This window comes from Arvicanthis niloticus, chromosome 1 (genome assembly GCF_011762505.2).
Source record: "Arvicanthis niloticus isolate mArvNil1 chromosome 1, mArvNil1.pat.X, whole genome shotgun sequence".
Taxonomy (NCBI): Eukaryota; Metazoa; Chordata; class Mammalia; order Rodentia; family Muridae; genus Arvicanthis; species Arvicanthis niloticus.
The window spans coordinates 153,693,170-153,715,118 of record NC_047658.1 but is presented as its reverse complement, the minus strand read 5'-3'; the positions used below and the strand labels follow the sequence as shown (position 1 = coordinate 153,715,118).

Here is a 21,949-nt window from a genome sequence, read left to right as displayed (position 1 = left end):
ACTGAGTGTTTCGTGTTCTCTGTGTGAGCCTCTTGAGCTCCTCTCTGAGCCTCTCATTAGTTTATGAGTTAAATGGGAAGAGAAAAGGGCTGTCTCAAGGTGGACTGAAGCCATACCTGCCTGGCATGTGAGTCAGACTCAGTCATGCAGAGGGAGAGGTGTGTCCGAGGGTGAGGCCCCACAAGAGACTGAAAACACTGGGCCATTTCTAAGGCCACCCTAGTGGTGTTAAGCCCCAGCCTCCCAGAAGGGTGGTTGAGGTTTGCATTTGTTTTGGTTCTGAGGCAGGTTTTCTTGACTGACAACACGGGCTGACCTTGAACTCACCATTCTCCTGCCTCGGCCACTAGTGTGGGAACCACAGGCTGACTGACAAATAGATGGTTGTAAGAAATGTACTAGGAATTCCCTTGGGGGTGGAGTGTCTGGGAAGGCTTCCTGAAAGAGGTGATTAGTCATTTTCTGGCTTGTGGATTTATAGAAGGCTAGCAGGGCATACTGGCTTTGGGAGTGTCCACAGTAACAGTTGAAGAGAAGAGATTTGACAGCACATCCAGCCATACTCTCTTTAAACTGAGATGGGCACCAAGCCTGTCCATTTGCCAGCCTGGTGCTTGTTTAATGAATGTCACACTGATACAGTGGCCAAACAGGACAAAGAACTGCCTTGCTCTGGGAAGCAGGGCTCACTGGCCCTTTCTGATACACCCTGGCCTTTGAGGCTTTTAAAACTGCCCAGTGCTTAAAGACAAGGGGAACCAGGCAGCCTCTGCTGGTTGAGATGGCAGAGAGAACCAGGAAGGCTCCTCTGGAAAGCCTAAGGCTGCTGTCTGCCTGGCCCTTGGAGAGCCAGGAGGACAGGAATGGAGCCGAACTTGAGGAAAAGTTGGCGTGGGGAGGGGCGCTAGGCTCGCCAGCACTGGCGCTGGGACCTTCTTCTTGGGTTTCAAGTAAACAGTCTGGGCCCTCCTCCCATCCCCTGCCTCCACCCCCAGCTCCTCATTCGACGGGTCTCATGTGTTTCTATTTAAGGGTTGCGAGTAAAGCCCTAGTGATTGGCGGCCTCAGAGCCTCTTGACTCTTTGCTGGACCTAGGCCGTGGAGAAGTTCTCTCCCTCTCCCTCCTGAGGGGAGTCCTGCTGCCTTTTCTCTCTGGGTTTACAGGCTTGGGTTAGAGGCAGGCAGCCTCCTGGACCTCCTACTACTCTCTCTCCTTTCTCTCCCCTGTGCTCTGGCCTCAGCCTTCATGGGCCGCCCACTGTGCTCCTGTGGCCCTCCTCTCACACTGCAGCCAGCCCAAGAGTCTGGAGAGATGGGAGGCCCCAGGCCTCTCTGCAGACTCCCCCATGCCGGCCTGTGACTAACTCTTCACACGCAGCAGCAGGCTTTTCCCTCAATTTCCTTGGCTTCCGTCTCTGCCTGTCTCTGCCTCTCTCCACCCCCTTCTCCTCCCCCGTCCCCTGGCTCCCCATGTCCCCCGGTCCCCGCGGTGCAGCGGGCCGGTGTGGGGCCTTGCTATATGGCCTGTCCTTGGGGCCCAGCAAGCTGCGAGCCCTGGCTACGGGCCGCTCCGCGGTGCAGAGCTGGCGACCGAGCAGCCTCCCTCGAGGGCAATGGACAGAGGGCGCCCTGGACGCGGGGCCACAGCCGGCCGCTGGCTCACCGCGTGCTTTCTGCCCTCGCCAGGTGCCGACACCAACGCCGAGCCCATGATCCTGGAACAGTACGTGGTGGTGTCCAACTATAAGAAACAAGAGAACTCGGAGCTCAGCCTCCAGGCCGGGGAGGTGGTAGATGTCATCGAGAAGAACGAAAGCGGTGAGTGCCCTGGCCTTCGGCTGTCTACTCCTGGGTCCAGCCTGGCTCCTGGGCTCAGTTGGGTTTTTGTTCCTCTCCTCCTCCCCCCACCTCTGCAGCTATACGTTATTTCCATCTGGCAGGGAGAGGGCTGAGGAGTCTGAAGTTCCCCTGTTGGTTTGGGCTGCAGGCCAGCAGTTTGCCTGGTGGTGGAAGAATGTCTCCCTGGCTTGGGGCTAATTAGCCGGCTTGTGCTAATGCAAGACCAAGGTGGCATGGAAGCATCCGTTCCTTATTCAGGGACCTACCCGTGCCATCTGAGGCTCAGAGGAGATGGCAGCTTTAGCTCAGGGGTGCCCAATGACAGCATTCCCAGTTGTTGAGATGTCTGTCTGCCAGCTAGGATCCAGGCAGGAGTGGGAGGACCCAGCCAGCTGGTGGAGAAGGCGGGCATGACATCACAATGGGTTCCAGAGTCCCCAGACCCCTAGCAAGATGTCTGAGGAAGGGCCAGGCCCTGTGGGAGGTTGGCTAGTGTTTGGGCAGTGAGTGGGTAGTGAGCTTGACTCCCTCCCGCTGAGCTGGAAGCCACCAGGACTTGGGAAGAGGGCCCAGGCAGTGGATGAAGCCAGGTCCTGGAGGGGTCCTGCAGCAGGCCACTTTGTCATTAGGAGCTGACAGAGACTATGTCCTTGGCTTGCCAGGATCTGCTGGCTCCAGGGTTTTTGCATAGTGGACCAGAATCCCTTGATGCCCTTGGCAAGAAAAGGCACACTCAGCAGATGGAGAAAAATCTGCTAGTCCATGCTGCAGGCTCACGTGGCTCTCGGAGAGCCAGAGATACCACAGTCTCTCTAGCCGGGTGGCACTTGAACAGGTTCAGGATCGGATTTTGGTTTCAGTTTCGGTTTGCTGGGGGGGCAGGCCCTGTATATAGGTGTTCCTGGGGATGGCATTTGTGGGCCCTTTAAGAGGGAGGCCTGTCTTTGTTCCCTTCTAATATTTTGAAAGGAACACAATCCAAAGGGGCACTGTGTCCGTTCTGTAGATTGAATGACTGAGGCACAGAGAGCTGGAGCGGAAACAAGTCTCCTGAAGTCAGAAACAGTACCTGGGACCTCTGAATGATAATGCCTCTGGGCAGCTGCAGAGACCCTAAAGAAATCTCACTGGACATTCTTGGGGAGCAGAGGGCTGGACTCCCCCTCCTGAGGCTGGTGTTGTCATAGCCCATGTCTCTCCCTGAGAAGTCAGGCCTTTGTCCTGGTGCCTGGGTGGTTGGCAGTGACAGTGCACATGTGACAGAACATGACCTGGAGTCAGATCTTGACTCCAGGTGAACACCACACCGGTTCCCTTCCTATAAAGTAACTCTACGGGGTGGTACTATCAGCCCCATCTCCCAGATCTCTAAGGAAGCTGACATTGCCTTGGGGGGTTGGCTGTGTCCCAGTCTCTGAGGCCTCCTGAGGGATCCTCACAACGGAAGGAAAGGCAACAGGGGAGGGAAGGTTTGTTCACTTGGGAGGCTGCTCCTAGGAAAAGCCAGAGCTTACTCTTGAATGCAAGGTCAGTTCCTTGGGGATGCTCCTGCTGCCACATGTGCCCTGTCACGACACCACTGCTTTGTGACACTGAGTAGCAGGAGGCAGTGTGCCTCCGAGTCTTTGGGGTCAGTCAGCCATTTAATCCTAGCGTTCAGGAGACAGAGGCAGTGTCTGTGGCTCTGAGACTAGCCAGGTCTATATAGTGAGTTTGAGGCCATCTGAGGCTGAATAGTGAGGCCCTGTCTCAAACAACAACAAAAGTCCCCAGGGGTTCACTTGCCTTTCCCTTCCTGTTTTGTATCTATAACCCATGGACTCTTGCCTGGGGTGAAGGACAGACGTGGGGAAGGTGGTGTGAGTCTGTGTTAGAAATAGCGTGGAGATATCTGCCTCCCTGCTTGCCCCTGTCATCTGAGCAGCCCAGTGTGGCACAGAGACTGTGTCAGAAAGCTGCTGTGCTACTACCAACAGGTGGGTAACTTCAGAACCCTTCCATTTCTCTGGGCCTTACCTATTCCTTCTGTAACAGGAGAATAATCTCGTGACTGCTTGGAAGTAGAGACCAGAACAAGCTGTCCCCTGAGCCTTACCGGTGTCTGAACTACTGGGGGACTCTGCATGGCCCTAGGTGTCAGGTGGAGAGAGCCATGTTATCTGTGGCTTTTCCACTGTTCTGGTGGCTTGTGGAGATAGCTATGTGTGTTTGAACAATGATCTGTCTGTCGTCTGTCATCTGTCCATTGAAACCAGGATGGCTTGGATGTACATCCAGGTTAACAAGAGAGACAGGGTAGAGGAGAGAAAGTTAGATGACCAGGCTTCAGATCCTGGGAAGTGATTCTCTGGCAGGGAAGCCGGAGGCTGGATTGTGGGAGTTGTAGGTGAGGCGTGTGCATCCTGTGAGCTGGTTTTGGAAGGAGTGGTGGGTGAGGCTTCTGAGCTCTGGAACAAAGACCCAGTTGTGATGCCTTTGACCTGGGACATGGTGAGCGTGTTACAACATTTCCACTGGTATTGTTGGGCAGCAGCCGGTGACTACCATCCCCCAGTCCTCACACTGGGTGCAGGCTCTGCCTGTGTGCTCTTTCACTTAGCTGGGAGTTGCTCAAATGGAGGGGCCATAGAGATATACACAACAACCACTGGCTCTGCTTGTTTGTCAGAGGTCCCCTGTGACCTGAACTACAGCCACAAGGTAACGTGGGATGTGGACATGCCAGCCCTGTGTGGCTGTCATCCATCTAAAGCAGTCTGTCTGGAAGGTGATTCCAAGGTTGAACAGGACAGTTCTATTAGTGTCATGGAATAATCCCCTGTGGTAGGAGGCACTTTATCCATTCTGTATCTAAAGTGACAGGCAAAGAATTTACGTGATTCTTAGAATCCAAAAGCTGATGTCTCTCCCTCTAAAAAGACCCTGGGCACGCGGGGGTGGGGGGTGGAGGGGGGCTGAAAATTCGCTGTCCTTGAATGCTGAGTGGGTATCTTGTGTCGACAATACGTCTATTAGAGACATGGACTGGTCCAGATGCTCATTCACAGGTCTCCCTGGAACACCCTTGGCACAAAGATGTGCTCGGATCCTGCTGGCATGCTGTTCACAGGTAGTGGGGTAGTAGTGATTAAATCAATCCTTTAAACTTGGAGGCAGGCATCAGTTGAGAAGATCTCAAGAAGGTGATGTGTTCCCATGCTGAGGGTAACCGTCCCTGAGGATCACATATATGGGCAGAAGTCACAAGCACCTTTTTCGATCAAACAGAAAGAGCCCATGTAGGAAGACTATTCTCCTCTGCCCAGTGGGATCACAGAGAGCGGCTTTGGTAGCTTTACCATCCAGCGGGTCGTGCCAGGGTCTGCAACAGCCACTGTTCCTCTGTGGAAACCCCTTGACCCTTCAGCCTTTGTTACCTGACATGTCTCCTTGTAGGACATTCTTGTATCTTGGAGACTGTATCAGCTGCACCTTCTGGCGGGTGTAGCAGGTCTGACGTCTGCATACTGGTGATGTCAGGGTCCTGGTTGCTTAGTTTCCATGTTGAGCAGAGCTGCCTCCAGCTTTCCAGGATTGTTTCCTTCCAAGACTGCAGCCAGGGCAGGGAGTGTGGAGATGAGTCAACAGAATTTCTCCTGCTTCAGCTTTCATCTGAGTCTTCGCTTACTCCCTGGCATTGGCGTGATACATGGAAGGTTCTCACCCTTCCTTGGAAACAAGGGATTTTGAGCTCTTGTCAATCCACTCGGATTCCCAGTGAGAAAACTATGCCTTGGGAATCTTTATCCTCCCAAGCAGTTCCTCAGTACATTTGATCTGTGATTAAAGGCTGGAAATTCCTCTCACTTGCTCAAGAGACTATTGAAAGACTATGGGAGACTCTCACAGAGCCAAGAGTGAGATGTGAGTCCCAGCCTGGGGAGGCTGAGACTGGGACTGGGAGGAAAGGTCAGCACAGGCCATGCTCTTGCCCTTCTTGGCTTCCTCTCTGCCTCCCGCCTCTTGTTAGAGAGAGAGAGAGAGAGAGAGAGAGAGAGAGAGAGAGAGAGAGAGAGAGAGAGAACACATGTATGTGTGTGTGTGCATGCATGCATGTGAGTGTGTGCACGCACACCTGTATGTACATCCACCGTATATGTGCACATGTGTCAGTGTGAGCGTGTGCATTCCACTCCCTCCCTCTTTGGTTCCACATTGACTCACAGCACAGCTGTGGACTTCTCACTGCACACCAGCTAATCCTTCTCTCGTTCACCCAAGATGGCAGCTTGTTTACACCGGGTGATTCATGCGCCCCAGCCTCCGTGAGTTTTGCATTGAGATAGCTATGAACCATTCGTTATAGCCTCTGGTTCTGAGTTCATATTTTAAAGTTTGAGCTGGAAGCTTGCACACTTGTGGCTCTGGTTCATGGGCAGGCTGAGGCAGGAGAATCATTTGAGTCTACAAGTTGGAGGCTCATTTGAGAAACATAGGGAGATATCCTGTCTTACACACACACAGACACACACAGACACACACACACACACACACACACAGAGGAATATATTCTTGTCAACCTACTAACTTTCCAGTGAGAAAATGAGTTATGTATATGAATACACACACACACACACACACACACGAATCTGACTGACTTCTTGTCAGCCAATGGATTAACAGCTCTTAGATGAGATATATGGCCCTAATTCCATCAGTAGAATCCAGAAGAGTTGGCACAGGGATGTGGTTATGACTACTTAGCTAACCTCTTCAGCAGCGACTGTGGGGGGCATGTTTGTTGTTAACTGGGGGTGGGGGGAGGGAAGGGAAGGGGAAAAGGTGGGGGACAGGAATTATTGTGGAGGTCAGAGGACCAGTTTCCAGAGTTGCTTTGCTCCTTCCTCCTGGAGATTCTGGGAATCAAGGATCAAATTCAGTTCACCCAGCTTGTGGGACAAATGTTTTGCATTTATTCCTGTCAGCTAGAAGGCATGTGTGAGAGAGCCATTTGGGTAAGGGTTACCCCAAAACATGGGTGTCTGCAACCATTTATTCTAGAGGCTGTGTACGTAAGCAGAGAGTATGTATGCAAGAACCCGGAATCCAGATACGGGGTTTCGGATGGAACGCTGTGGTCTGAGGAGGCTCCTTTGTGGTGGAGGGGTCGCTTACCATGCTCAAGCCTGGGTTTCACCCCCAGCACTGGGGCGGGGGGGGGGGGGAAGGAGGGAGGAAATCCAGTGTTACTCTGGCATTAGAAACAAGAATCGATTTGCATCTTTAAAAAAATGCTTTTGTAGACTTATTTATTTTACGTATATCAGTGTTTGCCTTCATGTATGTCCACCACATACATACCTGGTGCCTGCAGAGGCCAGAAGAGGGCATCCGATTCTCTAGACCTGGAGTCAGTGATGGACATACGCGTTCTGCACACTGAACTCAGGTCCTCTGTAAGAACAGTAAGTGCTATTAGCTCTTGAACCGTCTTTCCAGCCCTTCAGTTTTCTTTTCTTTTCCAAAGTAAAAGGGGCAGTCATCTGTGCCACAGGGACTTTTTATCAAGGTGCTCGTTAATACGTTCATCTGTTGATTTCATGTTATTTGAATGTTTGTTTTTTTTTGTCCCAGACACTGTGGTAATGGCTTATATACCTAGAGGGTTCATATCTAATTGATACGAGAATGCAGGCTTGTAAGATGTAAGAGTAGGGGGCTGCCGGGGGGCGCTCACACCACAGCACGCATGTGGAGTTTGAAGGGTAACACATAGGAGGTGGCTCTCTCCTTCTCCTGGGTCAGTCCTGGAGCTGAAACTCATGTGGTTATACTTGGTGGCAAGTAGCTCCACCCCCTGATCGATCTCACCCACTTGGCAAAGCTTTCTAGGCTTTCCGCTGTCTTAAGTCGACTCTGTTTAGCTTCTAAGTCTTGTGCTTAAACTTTGCTTGACTAAGGAACAACCTGAATACTGACCCAGATTTTCAGGCTGTGCTGCCTAAGAAATGGACACCCCAGTAAAGACATGCTAGGCTGTTTCTAGAAAGGGTAGTCCATTTCCAGATGCATCTCGGATTAATGAACCAACATCCCTAGCTCCAAAACAGCCTGGTAAGAGTGAGGCTCCCTGAGTCAGTGTGCATTTGGAGGGATTGTCTGGCCCTCACAAGGTCCTGTGGGAGCCTCAGAAAGCCTTGCTCTCTGGTGGCTCTTCTCTTCCTAAATACATGTGTGTCCCTGCTGTATTTGCCCAATCAGCAGTTCCTAAGTCCATCCTGGCCCCAAGGCCATCTCTGGTATGCAGTATGTTCACTTCATGACGCTGGCTGGAGGAGAAAGGGCCAGAGAGCATAAATCCCTCAGCAAGCAAGCCCGGGGCCTGTCAGCCCAACCTTATTCACTGTAGGACAGAACTGAGATTGCAGGATAGTCTCCTAATGAAAATCTCAGGCTTCAAGGCAGATAAACCTGGTTGTGACTTTTGATTTCTTTGTGTCCCTCGGGATCCTCTAAGCATCAATTGTCTTACCTATGTAACGGGACAACCATACAGCCCCAGCACTTGGAGGGTAGAGACAGGAGGATCCGAAGATCGAGGTCATCCTTGCTACGTAGAAATTTTGATGCCAGTCTGGACTCTACAAGATCCTGTCTCAAAACAAAACCATACCAGACTGGTACAGCCATGCACAGTTTACCATCCTGGGCCAGTTTCCCTACCTGACCAGCGGGTAAACGATGTGCAATGGTTCTAACAGCTTCGCAGGCATGTGAGGCAGAGACAGCAGCAGAGGGATCGCTGCCCCTGACGTTAGGACTGCACCTGCCAGAGCCACCTTCTCTGGAGCTCTTAACTGCACAGTTGTCCTTGTCCCAGCCTGTGACAAAAAAGGGACTTGTGACAGAGGTCAAACTCAATAACAAATGCCTTCAACCAGGATGCCTTACATAAGGCCGGCAGTGAGGAGGCCCACCTAGGATACCGCTCTGCCGGCCATCAAAGTTCTGTCATCTGGTGCTTGGCTGAGGTGCTGTGGGCCAAGACTGGGCCTGGGGGGTGGGGGAGGGCGGGCTTCTGGATGAGGAGGGGAGTGTGGGGTGGTGGGCAGGGACTAGGCACTCAAAGCAGAAGCAGTGTAGGACATTGGGCAGCCCTGTGTCAATTCACCACAGGCTTCCGATAGCTGGAGGACTGCCTGCTGAGGGGAGCTTGGCACCTACCTTCCTGGCTCCTGAGGAGGGCAGCAGGAGCAGGTGTTGGGGGACAAGGAGGCTCTAGAAATAGTTCTTCCTTCAAGCTACACGAGCCATGGCTGTGTTAGGAAGGCATCCAAGAGTTTGTCAGTGCCGAGCGCTCCCAGCCCCATGCCAGGTGACAGGGCAGGGCAACAGCGCTGGACTTTCCTTGTCTCACTTCCAACCTGCTCAGGTTGGACAGGAAGAACAGCCAGTCACCTTCACTGACACTGTCTTTGTAGACAGAGGTGACCTCACTCTTCTGATGCAGTCCACTCTTGCCTGTGAGTTGGCAATCCTGGAGAGCCCGCCCACCTCCCAACACAGACACACACACAGACACATAGACACACACACACACACACACATACACGTCCGGATACTTTTGTCCCCAGTAGAAGTGGCAGGTCTCAGTCCCCAGCTGACATCTAGGGAGAAGCTCTTCCCACGTGTCCCTTGCTCTTATGTAACGGGCTTTAGCTAAGTGCAGGGTACTTTGTGGGGAGTGTAATTTGTCAGAACCTCAGGGAATTTGGGCTGAAAAATTGCCCCTTCCCTGTTCTCTCCCCAGCTTACCCCGTGGCTGCTGATATCACACACTTCAGCACTTGGGTTTTCAGTAATCATTGCGGTAGCTGAGGGTAGCCCACGGCATTCCTATCAGCATCTTTTCAGATTCCATAACCTCATCCTCTAGGTGTCCAGTGCTGACCGAGAATCCTAGCTTTAAGGTGGGGATCAACTGGGGCGACCCAGTTAGCTCACATGACCTGAGAAGCCTTATGGGAGTCAGTGTTCAGTGGGGTTCTCCAGCTTGGAGCCCATTGAATCCCCCAAAGTGGAGGGAAGCTTCTGGTTCCTACAGCCCAAGTCCATCCCCTTCTGATAGAAATGCATGATATGAAACTATCACTTGAGCTTCATTGTCTCGGCTCATGCTCTTGATTTCCCTTCCTAGCTGGGCATCGCTAGGCATCTCTTAGGCTCCTGCTAAAATTCATTTGTTTCTCTTAAGCTTCTATTGGACTGGATTGTGGGGAAACGGCCCAGGAGAGCCACAGGGGGTGACAGAAAGCCAAACTCGAAGTCAGTCTGCCAAGGACTAATGGTAAAGTGAGCAAACTGTGCCTAGATCCGAAACTGACGCATGTAGCTGCGTCTCCCTCTCTTACGGTCTGGTCCTTCGGCACCAGTGTAGCCACCTTTGGCTCACCGTGTCGTGAAACCTAAGTGGCTAGAAGTCTGAATGTCTGTTCTCTCCGATGCCTGCTGGGAAGCATTACCAGGGAGGTCAAGGCCACCTGGGGAAATGGCTGCTCCTGCCAGCTAGCTGGGGATTTTGAGCGTTTTCCAAGGTCATCTTTTTCTGAATCATAATATTTTAAGTTTCACAGGATAGAAAAGCATGCCATTTTTAAAACCTCTTGGTAAGAGACAAGGTGGAGTTTGGTGTTCTCTCTCTCCAGGGAGGAAACTAGGACCCAGAGATGTGAGGTAACTTGCCCCAAGGTTGCACATCCAGGAAGGCAGGCGTGAGCTCTATGCAGCATAGTCTGTCTGGGTTGGGAGTCTGAGTGCTTGCAGCCTGGATTTTTGCTTCTTTGGAAGGGCAAACCCCAGAAAGCTTTGCTAGGAAGCTGAAGTCTGTTCCTCTAGGGCAGGAAGAGGCCAAGGGCCACGGGTCAGAGAAACACTGAAAGAGGCTGGAGAAGGTATCCTGCATTCCCCATCTTGGCTCCCCAGGTCCTTCAGGAGGGGCTGGACCATGTGAGTGTTAGGTCTGGAGGGGCTTGGATATAGCCTGAGCTCTGCCTCCTGGGCACTAGTCCAGGTACCTCCAGTCTATGTTGCCTTTCTGGGCTTGTAACCGAACAGAACCATCCCAGCCCCTCTCCTCCAGCCCCATACCATATGGAATAGACAGACCCTCCATCTTTGCATCCTCTCTTCCCTCTACACCAGCCTTCAGTACTCAGGGAAATTCTATTTCCATAGCCAGCAGGCATCGAGAACCTACCGTGTGACCCATGGGCATGCATAGGACTGGGGTAGAGCAATGGACAGGACTCCGCCATTGTCTTGCCCTTGCTGACAGTGACATCCCTGAGACTCAACGTGTAACACAGATACTGTGAGCTGATTACCGTTTATAATATAAAGCTAAAAGCAAGGCGAGGTTGACCACAGGAGGCTAGGGTTCAAAATGGCACATGGACCGGGCGCTATGGGTTTAGTGGAGGCTCAGGGCTGGGCTGGGTGGAGAGAAGGCTTCTGAAAAAGGCACTTCTTAAACAAAGGAGTGGCAGGCAACTTGGCAGGGTGGAGGAGTTGGGCGTTGCCCGCAGGATGAATAGGTGGAAGGGGCCGATAAGATCTGGCTGAAGGAAGGAGTTGCCCTTGGGTAGCTGAGTTCAGCGGCAGTAACTAGGCTAAAAGGACCTACTGTGTGATATCAAATAGCAGTTATGCCCTGCCTTGCAGAGGAAGGAGGTAGACAGACCTGCCTCTTGGCTCTGGGACTTTGATACTGGAGATCCAGCCTCTAAAGTTTTAGAAGTAACATAACAGGTATCAGTGGACAGGAGCAGGGCTTTCGGGCCACTCTGCCTACCAAACCCCTGCTCCCAACTGGGCCCTTTAGGCTGTAGCCGAGGCTAGATTTTAGACTCACTTCCCCAGCCCTGTGTATTCATTCCTCTAACACGTCTGTACACACAGTCAGAAAATGCAGACTTGCTTGTCTAGCCTAGGCTCTAGAGTGAAGCTGGGGACAAGCTGGTATGCTCCAGAGGACACAGTACTGCCCCTGGCTGGCTGAGTTCCTGTCAGACCCCAGACTCGGCCCCTGCAGACTACTTTCAAGAAGGTCTCTTTCGATTGGCTAGGTACCTAGGTCTGGCACCCCTGGACACTCGGGCTTTCTCATTTGTTTCCTGTTCTCACAGGGCCCCAGTCTGCCCGTGGCTCGTTGTGCTCACATAGTTGAGTTGTTGGCTGGTTTGAGCCGGTTTGTTGGGTGGAGACAGATAGCAAGTCAAGTGTGGCAAGAACACTCAGCCTTATGTCCCAGGTCCCTGTACCAGCCAGCACCTACAGAATCAACCACAAGGTCCTACCATGGCCCGCTTGACCGAGTAACCTCTCTCTAGCCTGGCGGTGCTTGCTGCCAGCTCCAGACACCCACTTCTTGCCCGAGGCACTGGGTCAAGGGATTGCCACTTGGCACAGCACTCAGGGTGTCATGTTAATGGGCAGAGTTGTAGAGCCATTCTGGAAGGAAGCTGGGCTTTGCATAAGGTGTTCTTGGTCAATCTGGGCTCTAGTTCAGCTACCAGTTAATGGGTGACCTCAGGCCACTTTGTCCCTTAGAATACCAGCTGCCTTGCCTGAAGGTAAAGGGGTGACAGTTGCTTCTTTGATCTGGAGCTTGCCAATTCCTAACCATTACACTTTTATCAACTGAGCCAGAAGTAGCCTCTCTTTCCCGAGGTGTGGAGATCTTAGAGTTATGCTACCCCTCACCCCCGGGCCTGTGTAAACACAGTCTCTCTCCACACAGGAGGCACGGGGGAGGGGAAAGTGGCCATGTTGACCACCCCCCAGCCAGCTCTCCCCAGCTGCCAAATGGGTCAACGGCTGCAAGCATCCCTGGGTTTGTAACAATGATCACAGGGATCTTGGACTCCTGGACACCTCTGGAATTGACTTCGAGGCCAAATGCTTTGCAGATTAAATTTCCGGAGAGGGAACAGCTGAGCTTCCCTGAGCCACTTCTTACAGTGGCAACTAAGGGGCTTCCATGTGTGCCTGCATTGTTCCCTCTGGTGAAAGGAAGAGGGAGAGGGTGGTCCTGTGCCCGCCCCCCTGCCCCCCCCCCCCCCCCCCCCCCCGCAGATGACATCAGCCACTGGGGCAGCTGGTGCTTCTTGGATTCTCTAGGACGTGCCTGGAACAGAAAGAATTTCATGATAGGGTTTTGGGGTGGCTTTTCCCCCTTCTTTAAATGATGTTTTTGAGGAGTTGCCATGGAGAACTGTTGGAAGCAGAGGGGCTGATGAATGAATGTCTTTGGTCATGTCAGATGAGGACAAGATTACCCAAGTGAGGGAGAGTGTCCCTCCCGTCAGCAAGACTGTGGGGTTCCAGGGCTGCCCTGCCAGAAAGCCGGGGCCATAATCACAAACAGACTGCGATCACTTACAACCAGAAGTATTACTTTAGACTCTTGGCTTTGGTGGGGAAGAATGTAGTTTCCCTCAGCCCCTCCCCCACCCTCTCCAGTTTAAACAAGATCTGTGAACGCCATAGCTTTGAGCCTTAAAGAGGCCAGGATTCAAGCCAGGAGCCTTCTTACAGGCCCAGCTTGGAGAGCTCTGCTGAGCAACATTGGTGTTGGGCCTGGGAATTTCCCTGAGCAATTTGCCTTCCCCATTCTTCTTTGAGGTGAACTGGAGAATCCCACTTTGCCAGAGTCTTCCTGTCTTCCTGGGACTTCCTCTCCACTGACACAGTCACCATCCAAGGATCCAGGCAGTTTCTGCATGTGTGCCATATACTTTCACAGTATTCGATGAGGGAGTCAGATGGCAGTCACACTGGGATGTTGGGGTCTAGCCTAGCCCCAGGGGTGGGAGCTACTTTCATCCTTTTCTCCTGCCTCAACTGGTGTTCCCAGGCAAGCTTCAGACACTGTCCCACTCCTGGGCATTAGTATGGCAGAGCCATGGCTTTGTATGGGGGCATGGTGCCCAGGCGCTAAGCAGATCTTGGGGGTTGTGTGGACCTTGTTGCCAAAGTGGGATTGTAACCAGCCATCGTTGGAAAAGAGCAAGGGAGTTTAGCTCATCATCTGGGCTTTGCACAAGGAAACTTAGAATCCAGGGATCCTGTCTCACTGGCTCCCTGATAAGTATTTACTCTCTCCTGCTTCTAGGGCCCAGCACTGTCCTAGGCCTCAGTGAATAGGCAAATACTTACCTCCTTGGATCCAGACGGCCTCTACTTACAGTGGGGTCAAAGCTCTTGACAGTGACACAGCCACAGGGAACAGTTTCAGACCTCTGTTCAGTCTTCCCTGAGTAGCCTCATCTCTCAAACCCCATGAAGACAGCCCACCACCTTCCCTTGTAGATGTGGTTCCCAGGTGGGGCAGGTTCTGATCTAGGGGCCAAGGCAGGAGGAAGGGGATAGAGACGCTGCGTGTTATTACCAATACTGCTTCTTCTCTGTGAAAGAACGTTGTAGCATGCCGAAGCTAAGGGTTAGGAACTTAGATGGGAGTGTCTTGGGCCTGTGATTACCAAAATATGTTTAGAGGAAGAAGATGTTTATATCCCATCTCTGCCACCCCCACCCCACGTTCTGCTGTTAGACTCTAGCTAGGCCTTCTCACTAAAGAGGATTTCTGGAATGGAGTTCTCCCTCCTAGAGCTCAGAATTGGCTGGACAACTTGGCAGCTGAGCATGTGGAGAGCAGTCTAAGTCAGTTGCCTCTCCAGCATCCTCTCTCACCTCTGCCGGAAGACAGGTTATTGATTAGCCTCATTCAGAATGGAGAAATCCAAAACCAAGCAAACAAGCCGGCGTGGAGTCAGGAGAGACATTTGAAGCTTCTGTTCATTCCCTTGCACACAGACCTTTATCTCCTGCTGTGTGTGTCAGGCACAGAGATGTGTTACAAAGACCTTCCTGAAGAATTAAAGAGGGAACAGAGTTATTTATTATTCCTTCCATCTCTCCTTTCTAGTGTTGGCAGTATTGGGAGAGCCGCCTCTCTCATTGGTAATCCTATGTGTCTATCACCACTGTGTGGCCAATCACTGTGGAGAGTATGTAGTAAACTGAGCATGGATTAGGGGAATATCTGGTTGGAGGTGATCTTTTTCTGGCACTGGGGTAGCATCTACATTAGACACATTCTCAGGAACCAAGGAAGTAAGTTGGTGCTTGGCGACATGCCAGTGAGGTGGAACAGGAAGTTCAGAGAATCTTTTACTTACTACAAACCCCTTCAAGGCTCCAAGATAGTCATCCCAGGACAAGGCAGTTTAGTGACTTGCTGTTTTCCGGAGACTGAGTATGAGAAGCCTTTGCAGATGGCAGGTGAGTGGTCCAGGAGTGCGTTTATGCCAGGCACGGGACAGAATGCCCTTTCCTGTGGTTATCACCCCACGGTCCTGCAGTACAGTAATGTGACCTCGGCTGTACAGATCAGACATCCATGGCCACAGAGCACCATATTCCAGGACTTCACATGTGTGCAGCACCCAGGTAACCAGCCCTGTGCTTTTGTATGACCTGGGTAGGGCACCATGGCAAGGGAGTAGCCCACTTGAGAGCTCCAAGTTGTACCCATTAGGGAGGGCTTCTTTGTGGGTCCTGGTATGCAAACCTGTGCATATGATCCCAGGGGCGCCTGTGGCCAGACTGCATGGCTTACCCAGATGAGCACCTCCTCCCATTCCTCTAGGAGCCTTAACCTGGGAGGAGGCCTGTCCCCGGTGAGTGGCCTTCTGTCCTCCCTGAAGTTCTATTTTTCATTCCTGTGAGGGGAGAGGCCCGAGTAGAGATGCTCCAGCTGGGTTCACCCCCAGGTTGCAGGGGTTCCAGTTCTCATGGATGGGAGTATCTTGCCTCCTGCATGGCTAGAGCCATTTAGACAGCCAACAACAATAGTCTGTGTTTCAGTTCCCCAGGTCAGATGTCCCTGAGTGAGAGGAGGCGCTGTCTGTGACTTCCCAGCATTGGGGAACTGGAGGAGGAGGATTGCCCAAGGAATAGCAGCCCTCCGTTCTAGCAGACAGAAGGCCCTGGGCTAGAGAGATGGGGGCTGAGGAGAACCAGCCCAGCATCAGCTCACATGGACCCCAGGAGCTGAGCATGGGAGATGTTGAGCCTATGCAGAAAGCATTGGAGTAACTACGTAGAGCAGAGAAGGGAGAAGCCTGTGTTCTCAACAACCACGTATTAAGCCCCTCCTCTGGTCAAAACACCCAAGCCAGACTAGGGGCTCCACAAGATGCCAGGCTCAGCAACAAGATGCTGTCCCCAGAGATCTCTTACTCTAGCTGGGGCCACGGTCAACTCAAACCTCAGGGCAGGGCGCCGGCAGCTGAGGGGAGGTAACCATAGTGTCAGTGGAGAGGGAGACAACTTCACAGAGGGGTGGCTTGAGGGACAGGGCCTGAACACAGTGATGAAACAGAGAAGCCAACACAAGAGAGAACTCTGAGTCCCACAGGGCCAAAAAGAACAAGACAGAAATTCTTTCCCCGAAGGGACCATAAAATCCTAGTGCTCAGCTCCCACGCTACTAAATCGGCAGCCTGTGACTAGCAAGCTCTTGACCAGCGTGCAGCCAACTGTCTGCTCCAGGCTTTCTATCTATAAAATTGGGATAATACTTGAATCCCATGCGGCTATAGAGAAAGAAAATAGCCAATCAGTTCTTACTTCCTGGTAGGTGACCTTCTAGTCCCTGGCAGTACATGACCTCTGCAGGCAAAGAGGTCTGGTGGATTCCCAGATTTCCCCAACTTCAAGCAACCTAGAGACCTTTCAAAGCAAGTTTCCCATCTATTACCTTAGCAGCAGTAAGGTAAGGAGGGCAGGGGTCTGTCCCCATTCTTCAGGAGGACGTAGTTTGTAGGCTACCTAAGGTTCATGTGGGCTGCTGGACACCTGCAGAGTAGCTCTGTATTGCCCTGATTTTCCCTCACTCCACATCCGGCCAAGGAGAAAGGTTTCACTGGGGTTCCTAGAGTCTCTCTTAGTACATTGGCTGATACCCTTTGTTTAAGGGGAAAATCTGACCTAATTAAGGATCTTGCTGAACTTGCCTCAGTGTCTTGCTGAACCTCAAGGCATTGCTGTATGTGTTTTTCCGGTTATCTTCTACTTGGGATAGTGGTTTTTCATTCATTGTATGGCACAGGGAGACATCCTTCTGAAAAGCATATTTACATTTTTTTTAAAGTTGTCAGCTGAAACACACACTAGTACAGGTGTTGCTCAGATCGCTTGATGGGCTGTTTGAGGGCTTGGGGGACCCCAAGTGGGACACCTTCTCCTGCCTCACAGCATACTAGGGCGATACCAGCAGCTCCCAGTTTCCAACTGGGAAAGGAGCCTGGAAAAGCCTGGGCATCAGTGGCGGCTGCTACCCATACCACGTGGAGGAATCCACGTTGTCAGAAAGCTGCTGACGTCAGGCGGTGCAGAATTTTTGCAAGCCCTCTATTTAAAATTCCCCAGAAATTAAATAAGGAGGGTTTGGAGGGAGGAATGCCCTCAACAAATTGTAGAGTAGGTTTGTTTTGTTTATGGAGATGGTCTTTAAAGTTGTAGTTGCCCCTGTTTTATTTTTGCCCGATTGAAGAGGGGCTGGGCTGAGCTGGGAGGGAGGTTACAGCTCTTAGTAGAAACCTTCTCAGTTCTAAGGCTAGGAAACTTTTTAGCAAAAAGAGAAAAGGGAAGTTAGACACAAACACATCCGTGTGCCCTTCTTAGGTACTGGAAGGAACACTCCTATCTTCCAGAGGACTCGGGTTCCATTCCCATCACCTGTACCTATCAGGTGGCTTACGACCTCTTGTAACTCCAGTTCCAGGCATGGGACACCTTCTTCTGGCCTCCAAAGGCACCTGTATGCACAAGACACACACTCACAAAATCACACACACACACACACACCCAACAAAAAAAAAAACTTAACAGACAAAAATAAAACAAGTAAAATCACCAGACAGTCTGGGGACTAGATCATTGGTGGATCCCTCATGAGATCTTGGGTAACCCCCAGCACTGCCACCTACCCCCTAAAATTGACAACCCAGGAGCGGTCCCCAGCCTTAGCTCTACACTGCCAAAACAAAGCCAGTCCTGCTGCTAGGCACTTTGCCCTTTCCTGGTGTCTGCTTGTTTGTTTGTTTTCCCCTCTCCCTGGCAAGCCATGGGATTTCAGATTCCCCTTCCTACACACAACACCTCCTCCTTCAACCTCTTCCTCCAGCTATGCTGACAAACAGGTGTCAATTCTGATAGGAGGTGTGTCCCCTGAAACCTTCATCCACCCTACCTCCCATCCACTCAAGCATGGTCCTTGCAGTGGTCTTGGCAGTACAGGAAAACTGTATGCGGCCTGTCTATCTCACACGGTGGGCATGGTTGGCCCCTTTAATGTTCTGTCTTGGTTTGATGTTCCACAATGACTGGCTTTCTCTTCAGATCTCAGTAACAGAGGGGACAGGATACAGCTAGCCTTCTCAGTTGTAGCAAAGCTCAATCTCTCTCAGCCTCCATTCATCCTGGTTGGGGTTGGCTACCTTAGTTGTTTATTCATTGGAAATAAAAGGATGAGTGAATCATTATAAATACAGCCACAGAGGTCGCTCCTACTGCTCAGTTAGTGACGAACTGTGTACTGTGGTGACCCCCATACATAGTATAATGGAACTATGAAGAGTTCCTCTCTCCTGGTGGTGCTGATGGGATAAAAGTCACACCTTTGAATATTTTGAGACTTGGTTGCTTGAAGGCAGCAGCAGGGCATTGTGGAGAGGAATCAGTAAATAGGCAGGCTTCATCTGTGAGACAGAGTTTGGGGTGTGAGGTATACAAACAACAGGGCTGCTGAGGTGCACCTACTCAACAGGTAAATGTGCTTGCCTCAGAAGCTGGAAACTGGAGTTGGACCCACCTCAGGATGGGCAAGCAGTTTGTGTCTCTGGAAGGGCGGGCTGGCTGGAGGGCTTTGAAGGAGAGCTGAAGGGAAGTTGTGTGTCACCACCCAGTCCTGATGCTTGTTCTGCTACAGCCACTTAGGTATGCAGGTCACATTCGTGGGACAGCCTGGGATTCCAGGTTGGGAGATGGACTTCTCTTTCCCTCCTGTTACCAATTCAACACCTTCCTTTGCCCAGGCTATTCCCAAGTCCCACCTAAGATTTTATTGTTGTTTTGGTTTGGTTTTGTTTTTTTTGAGATGGAGTCTCATAGATGGTAGGGTGGCCAGAAACTCTCCTTGTATCGGAGGTACCTCTCTACCGCTGGGTGCTGGGATCACAGGTGTGTTCCTCTAGACCTGCTTTACGAGGTGCTGAAAATGGAACCGAGAGCTTCATGAATACTAGGCGAGCATTCTACCAACTTAGCTATACCCTCAGCCCTTGGTACAGCAAGATATTTATTTATTTATTTATTTATTTATTTATTTATTTATTTATTTTGAGACAGGGTTTCTTCTGTATAGCCTTGGCTGTCCTGGAACTCACTCGGTAGACCAGGCTGGCCTCGAACTCAGAAATCCGCCTGCCTCTGCCTCCCAAGTGCTGGGATTAAAGGCGTGTGCCACCACTGCCCGGCTAAGATATTTATTTTTAATTGTGTGGGTGGGTGGGGTTCTGTGTAGGGGTATACATACTTATGTACAGGTACCCACAGGCGGAAGCATCAGATGTCCCGTAACTCCCCAGGAACTGGAGTTACAGACAGTTCTAGGCTGTTCAACATGGGTGCTAACAACTCAGATCCTCTCTCTGCAAGAGCAGTCTATCCTCCTAACTGCTAGGCCACATCTCTGAGCTAATATCCTCTATCAGTCCAAAGAGCAAATGGAAGACACATCTAAGGTCCCTGTACTAGGCTGTACCTTTTCTGTCTCTCCATTTGATTCTTAGCATCTTGTTAGATTCTGACCCATCTCACCATCTGTTTAGACCCCTCCCTGCTGGCTTCTGGTCCTGGCACAGACTCTTCTAAATGAGATAGTGCCACCAACACAGCATGTATGTCCTCACCCTGTACTGATTAAAACATCTTGCAGGACAGGCTTCTATCAGCCCTCTGTAGATGTGCCAGGCAGCAGCTGGGACTTCTGCAGCACTGCAGCCCCAGAGACTGGAGGAATCACACAGATTCAAGGGCCCAGAAGTCTGGGCTTTGGCACATCCCAACCAGCCAGGTTAGCAGGTGACTTGACTCTCAGAACCCCATCCTCTCTGTCCCTCATTGTTAGGTTAGTCTGTAAAACTCCACCCAGTGCCTAGTTAGCATCCCTGGGGAATCTCCCCTCACTGATCACCCAGCATCTCTGGTTCAGCAAGCCTTGCATCAGCCGTTAGCACATGCAGGGCAGGAGCTGCCTGGGCCCTCATGTGGCACTTAGCCAAGCCACCTCGTTCCACAGCACTCCCATTGTGTGACTGTGCCCAGGTGCCCTGCACATCCCAGTGACGACGTCTCTTACTCTCCGTTCCTCATGGACACTTCTCCCTGCCCAAATACTGCCAGATACACATTTTCCCCCTCCTGTCTCCCTTCCCTTTTTTCTCTCCCACTTTCTTCCTTCCCAGGATCTCATGCAGACAAGGCTGGCCTCAAACTCATTACACAGCAAAGGATGACCCTGAACTTGTGGTCTTCCTTTCTCCGCCTTCCATTGCTACGTTACAGGCATGCACCACCATGGCCAATTTATCAGACCTACATGTTTTCAGTGGAGACCTTCCCAGATCAAAGCCAAATGGCAATGTCACCAAGACTTAATCGCACACACGTACACATACACACATACTGCACACACACACACACACACACACACACACACCCCACACACACATCACTTAAGAGTCTTCTGCCCAGCCCTGAGGTCTTTGTTTCTTCTCCATGCCTTGCTCTTGGCAAGTCGTTAGAAATCAGGTGTTATTCTGAATCTTTTTATCTAACGTATAATTGGATTTTATTACTGTACATATAAAATTGTTAGACTAAGGAGGGATAGCTAGTCCTTATACTGTGCTGTCTATGGCTACTTTACATATGAAGAAATTGCTACATTTCATTAGTTAGGAAGTACAGGGCTGGGATTTGATCCCAGACAGTATAGAGTTGGAGAGCACTTGATTAAACCTGTCTCTACCTTCTGTTATGTACTCCCCTCTGCCTGCAAACGCTTCATAGATGAACCACCTTCTCAGTACCTTGCCCACGACACTGCCGAACTCCATCAGGGCCCTGTTGGCTTGACAGACCCCAGCCTAAGTATAAGTTGATCCAATGAGGTGGGTGGTACAAGCTAGGAGAGATGGCAGCAACCCAGCCTCTGTCTCCTTGCCATGGACTCCATGGAGCCTTCCAGACGGTGATGTAGGCAGTTTGTGCTCATGGTCTTGGAATCCAGGCACCCTGGGAAGGCTCTGGACCCTATGGCCTCAAGGCCCCATATGGAGAAAGGGAGTGGACCTTGGACAACAAAATAGAGTGAGTGCCAAGGTTAGGACTAGGTGAGTGGGTCAGGAGGGCAGGGGCTCTGTGGGGTACACAGGAGGGACTGGGGAGCCCCTGACCAGCCCCAAAGCCTCTCCTGTTTTCTTTGGACAGCAGAGGCCACACGCTGAGAACTGGAGTGTGTCTTGGCAGGAGGATGTTGTGACAGAGCCTTCTGACCAGGGGAGGCCTGGCCCAGGGATGCTAGCCTTTCGCTGTTCTTAAAGGCACAGCCTGTTGGAGTGGGCTGCGTTTCCTGTTCCTCTGGTCCCTCTAGAGAGAAGTCCTGGATCTGCTGCAAGGATATAGGAAGGAAATGAAGCCAAGGCCAGGGCCTCAGGGCTCAGCCATGGCCTGGTGGTGCATGCTGGCACTCCCCAATCCTAACTCTCCTACCTTCCCCAAGCCTCCTCTAAGGGAAAAAGATAGGGGTGCCTAGGCACATCACACTTCTAAAGAGGAGAAGACCTGCCTCAGAGTGGAGGCATTTATGGCCACAAGTTATGGTGCTGCTTGAGGATTCTGGTAGGATGGACTTCTGGCTCCCCCAAATCCAAACCATCAAGACCCAAAATGTCTTCAGTTTCTTTAGTGGATCCACGACACACCCTTTGTCACCTGGGTATGG

The 21,949-nt window shown here is 51.5% G+C and overlaps 1 protein-coding gene across 7 annotated transcripts in view; it reads left to right on the top strand.

The window, feature by feature from the left end:
- Window positions 1-21,949, top strand: part of Sh3pxd2a (SH3 and PX domains 2A) — a 206,329-nt gene that overhangs the window by 151,557 nt on the left and 32,823 nt on the right. For all 7 annotated transcript variants that reach the window (XM_076923957.1, XM_034520854.2, XM_076923949.1 and 4 more), the window contains one exon: window positions 1,687-1,818. In XM_076923957.1, the coding sequence (XP_076780072.1) occupies window positions 1,687-1,818 (132 nt within the window). The remainder of the gene's footprint in view (window positions 1-1,686; window positions 1,819-21,949) is intronic.